The sequence below is a fragment of the Nycticebus coucang genome, chromosome 7, assembly GCF_027406575.1.
Source record: "Nycticebus coucang isolate mNycCou1 chromosome 7, mNycCou1.pri, whole genome shotgun sequence".
Taxonomy (NCBI): domain Eukaryota; kingdom Metazoa; phylum Chordata; class Mammalia; order Primates; family Lorisidae; genus Nycticebus; species Nycticebus coucang.
The window spans coordinates 6,004,402-6,016,800 of NC_069786.1; the positions used below are offsets into that span (position 1 = coordinate 6,004,402).

A 12,399-nucleotide genomic window follows, 5' to 3' on the forward strand; every position below is an offset into this window, starting at 1 on the left:
TCCTCTTTTTGCTGCCTAGGCTAGAGTGCATGGGTGTCAGCCTCGCTCACACAACCTCAAACTCCTGGGTTCAAATGGTCCTCCTGCTGCCTCAGCCTTGCTAGTATGTGGGACTATAGACACCTGCCACAGTGCCTGGTTAATTTTTCTATTTTTAGTAGAGATGGGGGTCTCCCTTTTGTTCAGGCTGGTCTCAAACTCCTGAGGTCAAGTGATCCTCCCACCTTGGCCTCCCAGAGTGCTGGGCTTATGGGCACCATCTCAGCCCACACTTGTCCTCTTGACTCTGGCTTATCTCACATAGCAAAATGTTTTTAAGGTTCATCCATGTTCCAGTATGTATCAGAATTTCATTCTTTTAAAGGCCAAATAATATTCCATTGTATGTATATGTCACATTTTGTTTACCCATCTGCTGAAGGACATTTATGTTGTTTCTATCTTTTGGCTATTGTGATTAACATTGCTATGAACATTGGTATACAAGTATCTGTTTGAGTCCCTGTTTTCAGTTTTTTTGGTATATACCTAGCGTAGAATTTGCTGGTTCATATGGCAGTTCTATGTTTAATTTTCATGTTTTCCACAGTGGCTTCACCATTTTGCATTCCCATCAGCAAAGTGCAAGGGGTTCCAATTTCTCCACATGCTCATAAATGCTTATTGTTTTTTACATATGTAAGTATGTATACACACACATATACGTAGAGAGAGATTCACACTTTAACAATGGGGATAGTTTCTAAGAAATGCATCATTAGTGATTTTGTTGTTGTGCTGATATCATACAGTATGCTTACACAAACAAACCTAGATGGTATTTTATCTATTTTTTTCATATGGAAAACCAGACGTCTCAGCACCATTACTGAATATCATTTTCCCTATTTGAGCTGCACTGCTAACAAGTACCTTATATCAAGTTTCTGTATAGATGAAAACTTGATATATGGTACATTATAGTCTTATGGAACCAATAGTGTACACGGGGTCTGTCATTAACAAAAACCAAAACACTGTTGTGTAAAACATGAAAATATATATATAATATATATATATATATATAGTCACTCTAACAAGTGGGAAGTGGTATCTCACTGTGGTTTTGGTTTTCATTGTGCTTATATGTCCATTTGTATATCTCCCCCGGAAAATGTCTATTCAGATTATTTGCCTATTTTAGAAATAAGTTATTTTGGGTTGTCTTTTTTATTATCTAGATACAAGTCCCTTATCAGTACATGATTTACAATGTCTTTCCCATTCCATGGGTTGCCATTTCACTTTTTTTTTTTTTTTTGAGATAATGTCACTCTGTTGCCCTCGGTAGAGTGCTGTGCATTGGCCTAAGTGCACAGCAACCTCAAACTCCTGGGTTCAAGCAATCCTCCTGCCTCAGCCTTCCCAATAGTTAGGACTGCAGGTGCCTGCCACAACGCCCAGCTAATTTTTCTACTTTTAGTAGAGACATGGTCTCCTTGCTCAGGCTGGTCTCAAACTCCTGGCCTCAAGGAATCCACCCATTTTGGAATCTCCAAGTCCTAGGATTACAGGCAAGAGGTACTGCACTGGCCCACTTTTTCTTTTTTTTTAAGAGATGGGGTCTTGGCTTGGCTACTGTAGCACAGTGGTTACAGCGTCAGCCACATGCACTGAGGCTAGTGGGTTTGAACCCAGCCTAGGCCAGCTAAACAACAATGACAACTGCAACAAAACAAAATAGCTGGGCGTTGTGGCGGGTGCCTGTAGTCCCTGCTACTTGGGAGGCTGAGGCAAGAGAATTGCTTAAGCCCAAGAGTTTGAGGTTGCTGTGAGCTGTGACGCCATGGCACTCTACCAAGGACGACAGAATAAGACCCTGTCTCAAAAAAAAAAAGGGAGAGAGAGAGTTGGGGTCTTGCTCTGTCACCCAGGTTAGAGTGCAGTGTAACCTCAAATTCCTGGGCTCAAGCAACTCTCCCGCCTCAGCCTCATAAGCAGCTGGGACTATAGGCACATGCCACTCTCCCAGCTATTTTTTTTTTTCTAGAGACAGGGTCTCACTGTGATGTGCAGGCTGCTATCAAAGTCCTGGGCTCAAGTGATCTTACTGCCTCAGCCTTCCAGGCTACGTCATTTTGCTTTTTGATAGTGTTCTTTGAAGGAAAAACTTAAAATTTTGTCGAATCCCAATCTATTGTTTTCCTTATGCTTTTGGTGTTAGTCATTGTCTACTAGTGGGTCATAAAGATTTACTCCTATGTTTTCTTCTAAGTGTTTTGTAGTTTTATCTCCTATATTTAGCTCTTTGATTCATTTGGAGTTAATTTTTTTATGTAGTGTGAGGTAGGGATCAAAATTCATTCTTTTACATATGGATATTCCATTTTTTCAGGACCATTTGTGGAAAAAAAAACTATACTTTCCTCATCGAATGGTCTTGGCAATTTTGTTGAAAGTTAATTGACCATAAAATACTGGTTTATTTCTGAACTCTCAGTTTTATCCAGTTGATCAATATGTCTGTTCTTATGCCAGTATAACTTAGTTTTGCTTATTATACCTTTGTAGTAAGTTTTAAAATCAGAAGTATGAATCCTTCACATTTGTTCTTTTTTCAGGACAGTTTGGCTATTCTGGGTAGGTCCCTTGATGTGTAGAAGAGAGTTAAACTGCTTATGCTTAAAAAGGTTTTCCTATAAGGTTGGCTCCTGTCTGGCCTGTGGGAACTTGGATTGCTAGTAAGAGTGACTCACTATGCCTAAACACTTAAACGTTTATCAAACAACATAGTTGGTGCCGAAATTCTGAGAGTCTGAAATTTTGGCACATGCCAGGAAGAAGGTGCTCCACTAAAAACTTTGGGCACTGACTTCCTAATGAACTTTATTTATGAAAGAGTGCTGGGTTTTCTCAATTTTTTTTGCCCCTGCTTCTATTCAGATGATCATGTTTTTGTTTTGTATTCTACTAATATAGTATATGGCATTGATTTTCATGTATTGAACCAACCTTGCATTCCCAGGATTAATCCCACTTGGTCATTTGTATATTTTACTAGTATATTGTTGAGAATTTTTGTGTCTATGTTCATGAAACATTGGTTAGTAATTTTCTTTTCCTATGAAATCTTTAATGATATCTTTGTCTAATCTTGATAGTAGGGTAATACTGGCTTCATACTGTATGTTGGGAAATAGTCTCTCTTTAGTTTTTTGCAAGAGTTTATGAAGGATTTGTGTTAATTCCTCCTTAATTGATAAAATTCACTCGATAATCTTTTAAAGATATTAGAAGTGAGAAAAGTTATCTTTTACATGTAGCTACATGTTAACTTTTTTTCTTGACTCCATTATTTTTGTGTAGATCTATATTTCTTTTTTTTTTTTTTTTGTAGAGACAGAGTCTCACTGTACCGCCCTTGGATAGAGTGCCGTGGCATCACACGGCTCACAGCAATCTCCAACTCCCCGGCCTACGTGATTCTCTTGCCTCAGTCTCCCGAGCAGCTGGGACTACAGGCGCCCGCCACAACGCCTGGCTATTTTTTTGTTGCAGTTTGGCCGGGGCTGGGTTTGAACCCGCCACCCTCGGCATATGGGGCCAGCGCCCTACTCACTGAGCCACAGGCGCCGCCCATGTATTTCTTTCTTTTTTTTTTTTTTAGATGGAGTCTCACTCTGTCACCCCAAGTAGAGTGCTATGGTGTAATAGCTCACAGCAGCCTCTAACTCTTGGACTCAAGTGATCCTCCTGCCTCAGCCTCCCAAGTGCTGGAACTACAGGCACTTGCCACAAAACCCAGCTAGTTTTCCTTGTTTTTTTGTTTGTTTGTTTGTTTTGTTTTTAGTGGAGAAGGGGTCTTGCTCTCACTTAGGTCTGGAACTTCTGAGCTCAAGCAATCCACCTGCCTCAGCCTCCCAGAGTGATAGGATTACAGCCATAAGCCAACTGTGCCTGGCCTCTAGATCTGTATTTCTACCTGGTATCACGTTCCCTTTACATGAAAAGTTTACTTAAATATTTCTCATACTACACATTTACTTCCAGTGAATTCTCTCAAACATTTTGTCTGAAAAGGTTTTCTTTTTTAACTTCAGCATTTTTAGGATGTCACACCATTGACTTGCAGAGTTTCTGACAAAATTTTGCTGCTTTTATTCCTTAGCCTGTGATGTCTTTCTCTGTATGATGCTTTTAAGATTTTTTGTCAGTGTTTTCCAGAATTTTGATCACTATTTGTCTTAGTATGACTTTATGCTTATTTTCCCTGTGGCTCATTGACTTTCTTGGATCTCTGTGTTCATAGTTTCATCAAATTTGGAAATTTTTCCGCTATTATTTCTTCACATATAGTTTCTGTTCTCCTTCTCTCCTCTCATTCTGGATTTCAGGTACACTACATTAGACCACTTGGTGTATAGTTCCACAGAGAAGTGATTCTCTGTTCTTTTTTTTCTGTTTTTTTTTTTTCCCCTCTATTTTGAATGGTTTATATTGCTATGTTTTCGTGTATATGGATCTTTTCTTCTGGTCTCTAATCTGCTATTAAACAGTAAGTTTTCATTTCATATATTTTATTTTTCCTCTCTAGAAATTCCATTTAGGTTTTCTTTGTATTTTTTGTTTTATTCTTGATCATGTTCATGTTTTCCTTTTTATCACTGAGTATATTAATATTTATAATACCTATTTTAAGGTCTTTGCTTCTTTCCTTGTCTTCGTCATTTCTGGGTTGGTTTTTTTTTTTTTTTTTTTTTGAGACAGAGCCTCAAGCTGTTGCCCTCGGTAGAGTACTGTGGCATCACAGCTCACAGCAACCTCCAACTCCTGGGCTCAAGCAATTCTCCTGCCTCCACCTCCCAAGTAGCTGGGACTACAGGTGCTCGCCACAACGCTTGGCTGTTTTTTGGTTGCAGCCGTCATTGTTGTTTGGCAGGCCTAGGCTGGATTTGAAGCCTCAAGCTCAGGTGTATGTGGCTGGTGCCTGAGCCACAGGCGCCGAGCCTCTGGACCTTTTCTATTGGATGATTTTTCTCCTAGTTATGGGTCACATTTTCCTGCTTCCTCAGATGTCTAATAAAATTTTATTGGATGCCTGAGATTTTAAATTTAAAATAGGGAAGTGCTGGATTCTGTTGTCTTCCTTTAAAGCATTCTTTTCTTTCTCAGGAAGGCAGATTAGTTACTTTTGTAGGTCTGATCATTTTGAGGTTTGAGTATAAACTCTCTCAGGTCAGGTCTAGAATACCCTTTATGCTAAGATTAACTTAGCCCTGTTTCTAAGTACTCATTCTGGGTTCCCTGCTGAATACTCCTTATAATCAAAGAGGCATCTCCACTCTGTATAACCTAGAGAGTATGTAAATTATTTGTCTCATTGTGAGCTCTAGGAAATGTTAATCCTGCAGATCTCTAGCATTATTCTTTCTTGGGAAGTTATTCTTACATGGCCTCATAGAGTTTTATCCTGTATGCATGCAGATTATTATTCAGCCAAAGCCCCAAGGAAGGGATAGACCCCTATGCAGAGCTAAGGAGCATTTTCTTTTTTGGTGGGGGGGAAGGAGTTGTGGCTTGGGCGGGGGGCCTTGCTTTGTTTGGGGTGGGGGGGTTGTCTGTTTTTCGTGGGTTTTGTTTTGCTTTTGTTTGTATAGCTCTTGTTCCTTCCGTGACTCCTGCCCTGGCCTCCCTAAGTCATGATCTCTGGCTCCTGAGCTCATTGGGATTCACTGGATTCCTTAGGTGCTGCAGTCTGGTGACACTTCCAGGCAGTAAGCTGGGGTGGTCTCTCCAGTGACCAAAGTCAGGCAATGCCTATCACTCAATATCTGAAAATAATGGCTCATGGATTTTGTCATTTTTTAGGTGCTTACAGTGGGAGGGTATTCTGAATTGTCTTCTGCCTGCACGTCAGGAGTTCACCTCCACTGAACCTGTATGTGTCAGATGGCTCTGCTGGGTGGCCTCTGTTACAGCTGGAGCTGCCTGTGGGCACCCACCAGCACACCAGGGTTGTCTTGGGAAAGGGACCGTCTTTTGGTGAAATTCTGAAGGTGACTCCTCCCCCTCACTGCCTGCTCATACCTTTTGCAGAAAAGGTGTGAACGTTATTGGGCCCAGAAGCATGAGCCACTGCAAATCGGGCTTTTCTGCATCTCCTTGGTGAGCTGGGGCAAAAATGGGATCAGGGTTCCTAGGGTCTTGGATGTTGTGAGTGGTTTGAAGGAAGATTACCAGGGTGGAAAGTCTTTGGGCTGGCCATAAAAAGATGCCCACAGTTCCCTCATACTGCCGTGGAACTACCTGGTCTTAGCCTACAAGTAATCTCTGTGAAGGGTCACTATTATCTGTGTCATATAAGCGTACCAGGTTTCTTGAAATCCTTACTTCTCTTACCATTTCTAAAGAACTCACTAGTCATACATACAGTTAGTGCTTAATAAATACAATAAAACTTTTTAGAATTTTCATTTTCACTGTAAATGGGCACGTTTTGGATTTTTATAACAGTTTCTCTTTCTTCCCTCTGTCAAATGGTTCCTCCCTGAACACTTTGGAGGATGTTTGAGCTAAATGAATTTTTTTAAATACTTGATTTTTAATAAGGAATGCTTTCCCCTCTATAAACGTGTCTTTTGGCACCTTGATCTTTGTTCTCCTCCTTCTCCCCCACCCCCACTCATCCACAGACAAAGGAACAGTGGCTGAATGAAGACATGATGCTCAGGACCCTCCAGGTCACATTCCAGAAGGTACTGACGGGAAAGGAGGCAGTGAGGGGGGCCCTGCGTGGGGATAACTTCTGCCTGCTTCCCTCTCTGTAAAGTGTACATTCACATTCACCTCCTCAGTTATTACCAAGTGGACTTAAATGAACGATGCTTAGCTCTGGGCCTGGCTGCAGTAAGTGCTCAATGGATGGTTTTCTTTCTTAGGCTCCGTTCCTCTTTTCTGTTTTCAGGAATCCCGCTCTGTGCACCAGCTGCAATATATGTCCTGGCCAGACCGCGGGGTCCCCAGCAGTGCTGACCACATACTGGCCATGGTGGAGGAAGCCCATCGCCTCCAGGGATCTGGCCCTGGACCGCTCTGTGTCCATTGCAGGTTTAGGGAATGGCCCTCCTGAGGGTCTGGTGAGGCAGCGGGGCAGGGCGGAGGGAGGCTAGGCCAGGGCCAGCCTTGTAGTCCGAGAAACCTGCGGCCATACTTGCTGACCGGCAGGACAGAAACTGTCAGCATTTGTTGAGTACAGACTCAGCTAGGGAGTGAGTGCGTAGCACAGCTGTTGCTCAGCGTATGTTCATTAAGAAGTTTTTCCTGTGACTCTGGGAATTAAGAAGTCCTGCAAGGTGTCCCCCACTACGGCGTTCACCCTCAACCCCAAGTGCCCCGTTTATTTATTTTGTTACCCGTCTTAATCTTTGTTCCAATCTTTTACCATTCTTCCTTTTGTAAAGGGAGAAATTCCTTGTCAAGCTTGTCGTTTCTTTCTGCTCCTTAGTCACACCCCTGTCCCGCTTTTGCAACTCCAGGGCGGGCTTCAAGGACGCGCGTCCTGTGCAGCTGCACAGAGCCCGCCCTCAGAAGGGCCCTGAACTTGACTCGCTCCTCCGTCCTTGTCATCTGTTAAATCTTAATACTTTTTAAGCAAGGCCCCCCGCCAGTTCCATATTACACTGGACGCTTTAAATCATTCGGCCAGCAGTCCCCATCGTGGGGCCCTGGGAAACAGGCCCCACTTTCTTTCTGTGCTCCAATGACACCAGCTTCCCAAGTGCCCCTAAAAAGGCGTCCTGGGCAGGCCCTGACCAGGGCTCTGCCTCTCCCTTGTCAGCGCGGGCTGCGGGCGGACCGGCGTGCTGTGCACCGTGGATTACGTGCGGGAGCTGCTCCTGACCCAGGTACGAAGGCGTCGCGAGCACAGGCGGGGTATGCCCCGTGCCCACAGGGCCGCTCACGTGCCCGTCTCTCCGTTCCAGATGATCCCACCTAACTTCAGCCTCTTCGACGTTGTCCTGGAGATGCGGAAGCAGCGACCCGCAGCCGTGCAGACAGAGGTGCGAGCCTCGGGGTCCCTTCCCAGGGACACAGGACGGCCCTTCCAGCCTCTTCCCTGTCCTCGCTTCCTGACGACCCCTCATTCCCACAGGAGCAGTACAGGTTCCTGTACCACACGGTGGCTCAGATGTTCCGCTCAGCGCTCCAGAACGCCAGCCCCCACCACCAGAACCTCAAGGAGGTACAGAGGCCCCGTCCCCACTCTCCCTGTCCACCTAAAACACCCAGAGACCAGGGCCCCTGACTCCGCTGGGGGCAGGCGCTGCTTCCTTACACGTTCACCATCGCGTGTCTCTTGAGGTCACCCCAGAGCCCCATCAGAGGTCTGGCTAGTTTCCTCCAAAGCCCCGTGGCCCTCCGCTCCTGTTTTTCCCCAGAACTTCGTCCCACTCTACGATGACGCCCTCTCCCTGCGGACTTCCCAGGGGCCTCTTACCATACCCCGCCCACCAGGCGGGGTCCTCAGGTACCCGCGTCCTTCCCTGTCCAACTAGTCAGGCTCAGAGGCTTTCTCCTCACTCTTCTAAACACTAGCCACCCCCCCCTTCCTTGTAGTTCAGTTCACCAAATATTCGCTGGCCCTTTCTTTGAATTGAGCTCTGGGAACCCTCCCCAAGATGCCTCTTACACAGGGACACCATGGCCTCTGCCTCTAAGGCCGGCGCTATGCTCTGGTGTTCTTTTCCTGGGTCCTCCAGTCTTTAATTCAGCAAATATTTCTTGGTGCCGCCCACCTGTCAGGCGTCGTGCTGGGTGACGCGGGCACGGAGGCTTCCTGGAGGCCAGCCCTTCCTCCCCTTCGATGACACTTCCTCAATTCTATTCAATGCCTAGAACATTTATGTAGAAACCACCAACCCTCAATACCAGTACCCCGCCCATTCACCTGTCGGGCTGGTCCCATCGCCCCTTCTCCGGCTTACTCAGAGACCTCCCCCTCCGCGCTCCGGACCGCCCCCGCCCCCGACGGCACCGCCCGGGCGGGAAGGAAGCCGCTGTTTGCTCTCGCCCCCGCCTCCTCCCCGCCGTTTCACTTCCTCCGCACCCTGCCTGCCTGCAGGAGCATCTCGGTGCCCGGGACCCCGGCCCTCACCATGGCCGACACGTACGCGGTGGTGCAGAAGCGCGGGGCCCCCGCGGGCGCCGGGCCTGGGGCGCGGGCGCGCAGCGCTGAAGAGGGGCCGCTTTACAGCCAGGTAACGCCGCGCGCCCAGCGGCCCGGAGCGCACACCCAGGACGCGCAAGGGACGCTGCCTGGCTGCGGTGAGTCGAGGCTGGTTCCCGCGCGGGGCTGGGGAGGGTCAGAACCGTCCCCTTGCTCCCTTCGGAGGAGCCACCGGGACCCCGGCGCTCCGCCGGACCTGGCCACGCCCCCGAGGCTGGAGTCCGGGCTTTCCTGGCCACGCCCTCTGGACTGCTGCCAGCCATTGGTCACGCCGCGGTTGGCTGCAGAGAGGTTGGCCCAGAGGTCAGGTCTCCGCTAAGCTTTCGGCCGGGCATTAGTCCTGGCCCCGAGGTCCCCTCTACCACGTGCCCTCTCCCTCTGGGCGCCGCCCTCGGCTTGTCTCTGCCCGGAGAGGAAGCATGATGGGTGGGGTCTTGGGACTCCGCAGGGTTGCTTGGGCTGACGCGTGAAGGGGTGGGGGGGTCTCCTGCCCGCAGTCTCTGCTGACCAAAGCCCCGCCGCGGCTGGCGCCTACGAGGACGTGACGGATGGAGCTCAGACCAGTGGGCTGGGTAAGTCACAGCCTGGGTCGCTGGCGTTCTCCGCAGCTTTGAGAGAACGCCAGGAATTTGGGATTTAGGGTTGGGAGCTTGGGGCTCATACTCTTGGAGTCCTGCGGCTGTGCTAAACCGGGAAGACCTGGAGGTGTGGGGATGGCCTTCCGCTCTTGCTTAGCTCTTCCCACCTCAGCTCCGCACGAGACCCACAGCTCCCTTCCTGTCCAGGCTTCAACCTGCGCATTGGGAAGCCGAAGGGGCCCCGGGACCCCCCTGCGGAGTGGACCCGGGTGTGAGCGCTGCGCCACCTCCTGCCTTCTCTCCACAAGAGCACCGGACTTATGCTGACAGCCCTGCTCTGCTCTGCCTGACCATGGGGATGGGGACACCGGGCCTGGATCAAAATAAAACGTGGGGGCTTTGCCCTAATGATTACAACATCGAGACTGGTGAGGCATCAGGAAGGGGCATGGCCCCTGAGTGGTAAAGCAGGGAAAGGACAGAAGGGCTTCCAGAGACTTCTCCCCTCGCTACGTGACAGACTGGTATGTGAGCCTCACTCACTGAGACACTCAGGTGACCTCCTAGAGAGATGGCTAGACTCCTGACTATTCACGCAGACCCAAGCCAGGCATACCCTGAGCGGAGCAGACTGACCCCAGAGAGACAAAAAGGTCCCCCAGATAGCCAGCTGGATGGACAACTTGGACAGACATAGCCAGACTTTCAGAAGGGAAGTCTGTGGGACCAGAGACACCCCCCACCCCAGCCAGAGAGAGAGATCACCAACCTGAAAAACCAGTCCCAGCCTGAGAGATCAGTACAGAGACCCCAAATGACACCAGGTAGACCCCTAGTTAGACAGACTCCCATACCTATAGAAACAGATCCCCAGCTATGCAGACCCCCACCCACACTCTGGTGGGCCGACCAACTCACCTTCCATCCAAACTCCCAGCCAGCCAGACAACTCTGGGTGAAGGCTGTATCTTTGGTGATTCACCAGTGCCTTGGAACAAACTCCCTTTCCATCCCCTCAGCAGCCTTCAGCCAGTGAATGTTGGGTGATGCATAAATACCTGGTTATCAGTGGAATAGCTGAGGTGTGTATTTTAATGGGTTCCAGAGTTTTCCCAGGAGGACTGGGCATAGCAGGAGCTGGTGCCTCCCTTCCCTAACTCACTGCCTGGTACTCTCAAATAAGCATCTTGCACTCAAGACTTTGTAGTGGGGTCTGCAACTGGGCCCACTTCCAGCTCCAAGTGCTGCCTAGTTTCTCTCTCTTTTTCCTCTTTCTGTCTCCCACTCCCCTGCTCCCACCTCCCAAGCCTGCTCCTGGTGAGGTCAGCACTGGCCTCTGTGTTGCTGATCCCAAGCCTCTGGTGCCTTCAGCCACCAATGTCTGACCCTCCTTGGACCCCAGGCTCACCTCCCCTTTCTCGCCTCCCCAGCCACTCTTTCTTGTCTCTTGCTGTTCTCCACCAGAGTGATTGGCCCTTAGCCCTATTTTCTCTATCCCAACACACACCAGCTGCAAGGCTTTGAATTCCTTCTAAACAGTGAAAACTCTAAATTCTTTACCTCTGACTCAACCATAGATCACAGAACTCCAGATCTCAGCATCTGCACTTGACCCTCTCAAGCTTCACATTTCCAAAACTGAAGTCCTGGTATTCTTTCCCACCAACACTCCTGGGATGGGAAAGAAGTCAATGTCAGCTCTCTCTCTCCAGTTGCTCTGACCCAAACCTTCAGGCATTTGCCCTAGGAGACTTTTCTCCCAGATTCTGCTCCTAATAATTAAAGTTTCCTCTTAGTGTTTGCTGCCTGTCTATCCTGACCAGAATATAGCTTCATGAAGGGCAGGTGTTTTTGTTATATTCACAGCTATATTCCCAGCCCTGGCACTTAGCAGGTGTGCAGTTGATTTATCCCACATCACTTACTCCCAGGCCTCCTGATTTCTTGTAAAATATGAGTCCTTATCTCTCATGTCCCCTTCACCTTTCCACACCCCTGTCTTTGCACACGGTGATTGTGGCCTCAGGCTGACATAAAAACCCTCTTCATGACATTGGGAAAGATGGTTTTCCATGGGTGCCTCACTCTCCTACATGTGTTTGCAGAGGGTCAAATGGTGGTCCCCAGAAGTTACGTCTAAGTCCTAGCTCCTGGAACCTGTGAAGATGACCTTATTTGGGTCCTTGTAACTATAAGTACGTCAGAATGAGATCATCTGGATTAGGATGGGCCCTAAATCCAATGAAGTCCTTATAAGAGAAAGGAGAGGGACACTGAGAAACAGGAGATGGAGGCAGAGGGGACAACGTGCCTACACACGGAGGGAGGCTAACCGTGGCCACAGAGCAGCTTCTCCCTCACCACCAGCAGAAGGGACCAACCATGCCAATCCCACGGATTCAGACTTCTGGACTTCAGAGCTGTGAGAGAATAAATGTCTGTTGTTTTGAACCATGCAATTTACAGTGATTTGTTACGGCAACCACAGGAAACTTACATGCAGTCTGATAATTTAAGCTCATGAACTCTTTCTAGAAAAAGTGCTACTGAATATCAAAACCTCATTACTGAATATCACTATAGTTGCCCTTGAAATATTCCCCTTGGGGGTGGCGC

General features: G+C 48.1%; 1 protein-coding gene across 2 annotated transcripts in view; it reads left to right on the top strand.

The window, feature by feature from the left end:
• PTPN18 (protein tyrosine phosphatase non-receptor type 18) overlaps window positions 1-10,200 on the top strand; it is a 17,680-nt gene extending 7,480 nt beyond the window's left edge. For both annotated transcript variants that reach the window (XM_053596994.1, XM_053596995.1), the window contains 10 exons: window positions 6,076-6,144; window positions 6,672-6,734; window positions 6,944-7,086; window positions 7,817-7,883; window positions 7,962-8,039; window positions 8,132-8,221; window positions 8,418-8,506; window positions 9,101-9,303; window positions 9,703-9,777; window positions 9,991-10,200. In XM_053596994.1, the coding sequence (XP_053452969.1) occupies window positions 6,076-6,144; window positions 6,672-6,734; window positions 6,944-7,086; window positions 7,817-7,883; window positions 7,962-8,039; window positions 8,132-8,221; window positions 8,418-8,506; window positions 9,101-9,303; window positions 9,703-9,777; window positions 9,991-10,058 (945 nt within the window). In that variant the 3' untranslated portion in view covers window positions 10,059-10,200. The remainder of the gene's footprint in view (window positions 1-6,075; window positions 6,145-6,671; window positions 6,735-6,943; window positions 7,087-7,816; window positions 7,884-7,961; window positions 8,040-8,131; window positions 8,222-8,417; window positions 8,507-9,100; window positions 9,304-9,702; window positions 9,778-9,990) is intronic.
• The last annotated feature ends 2,199 nt before the right edge of the window (window positions 10,201-12,399 follow it).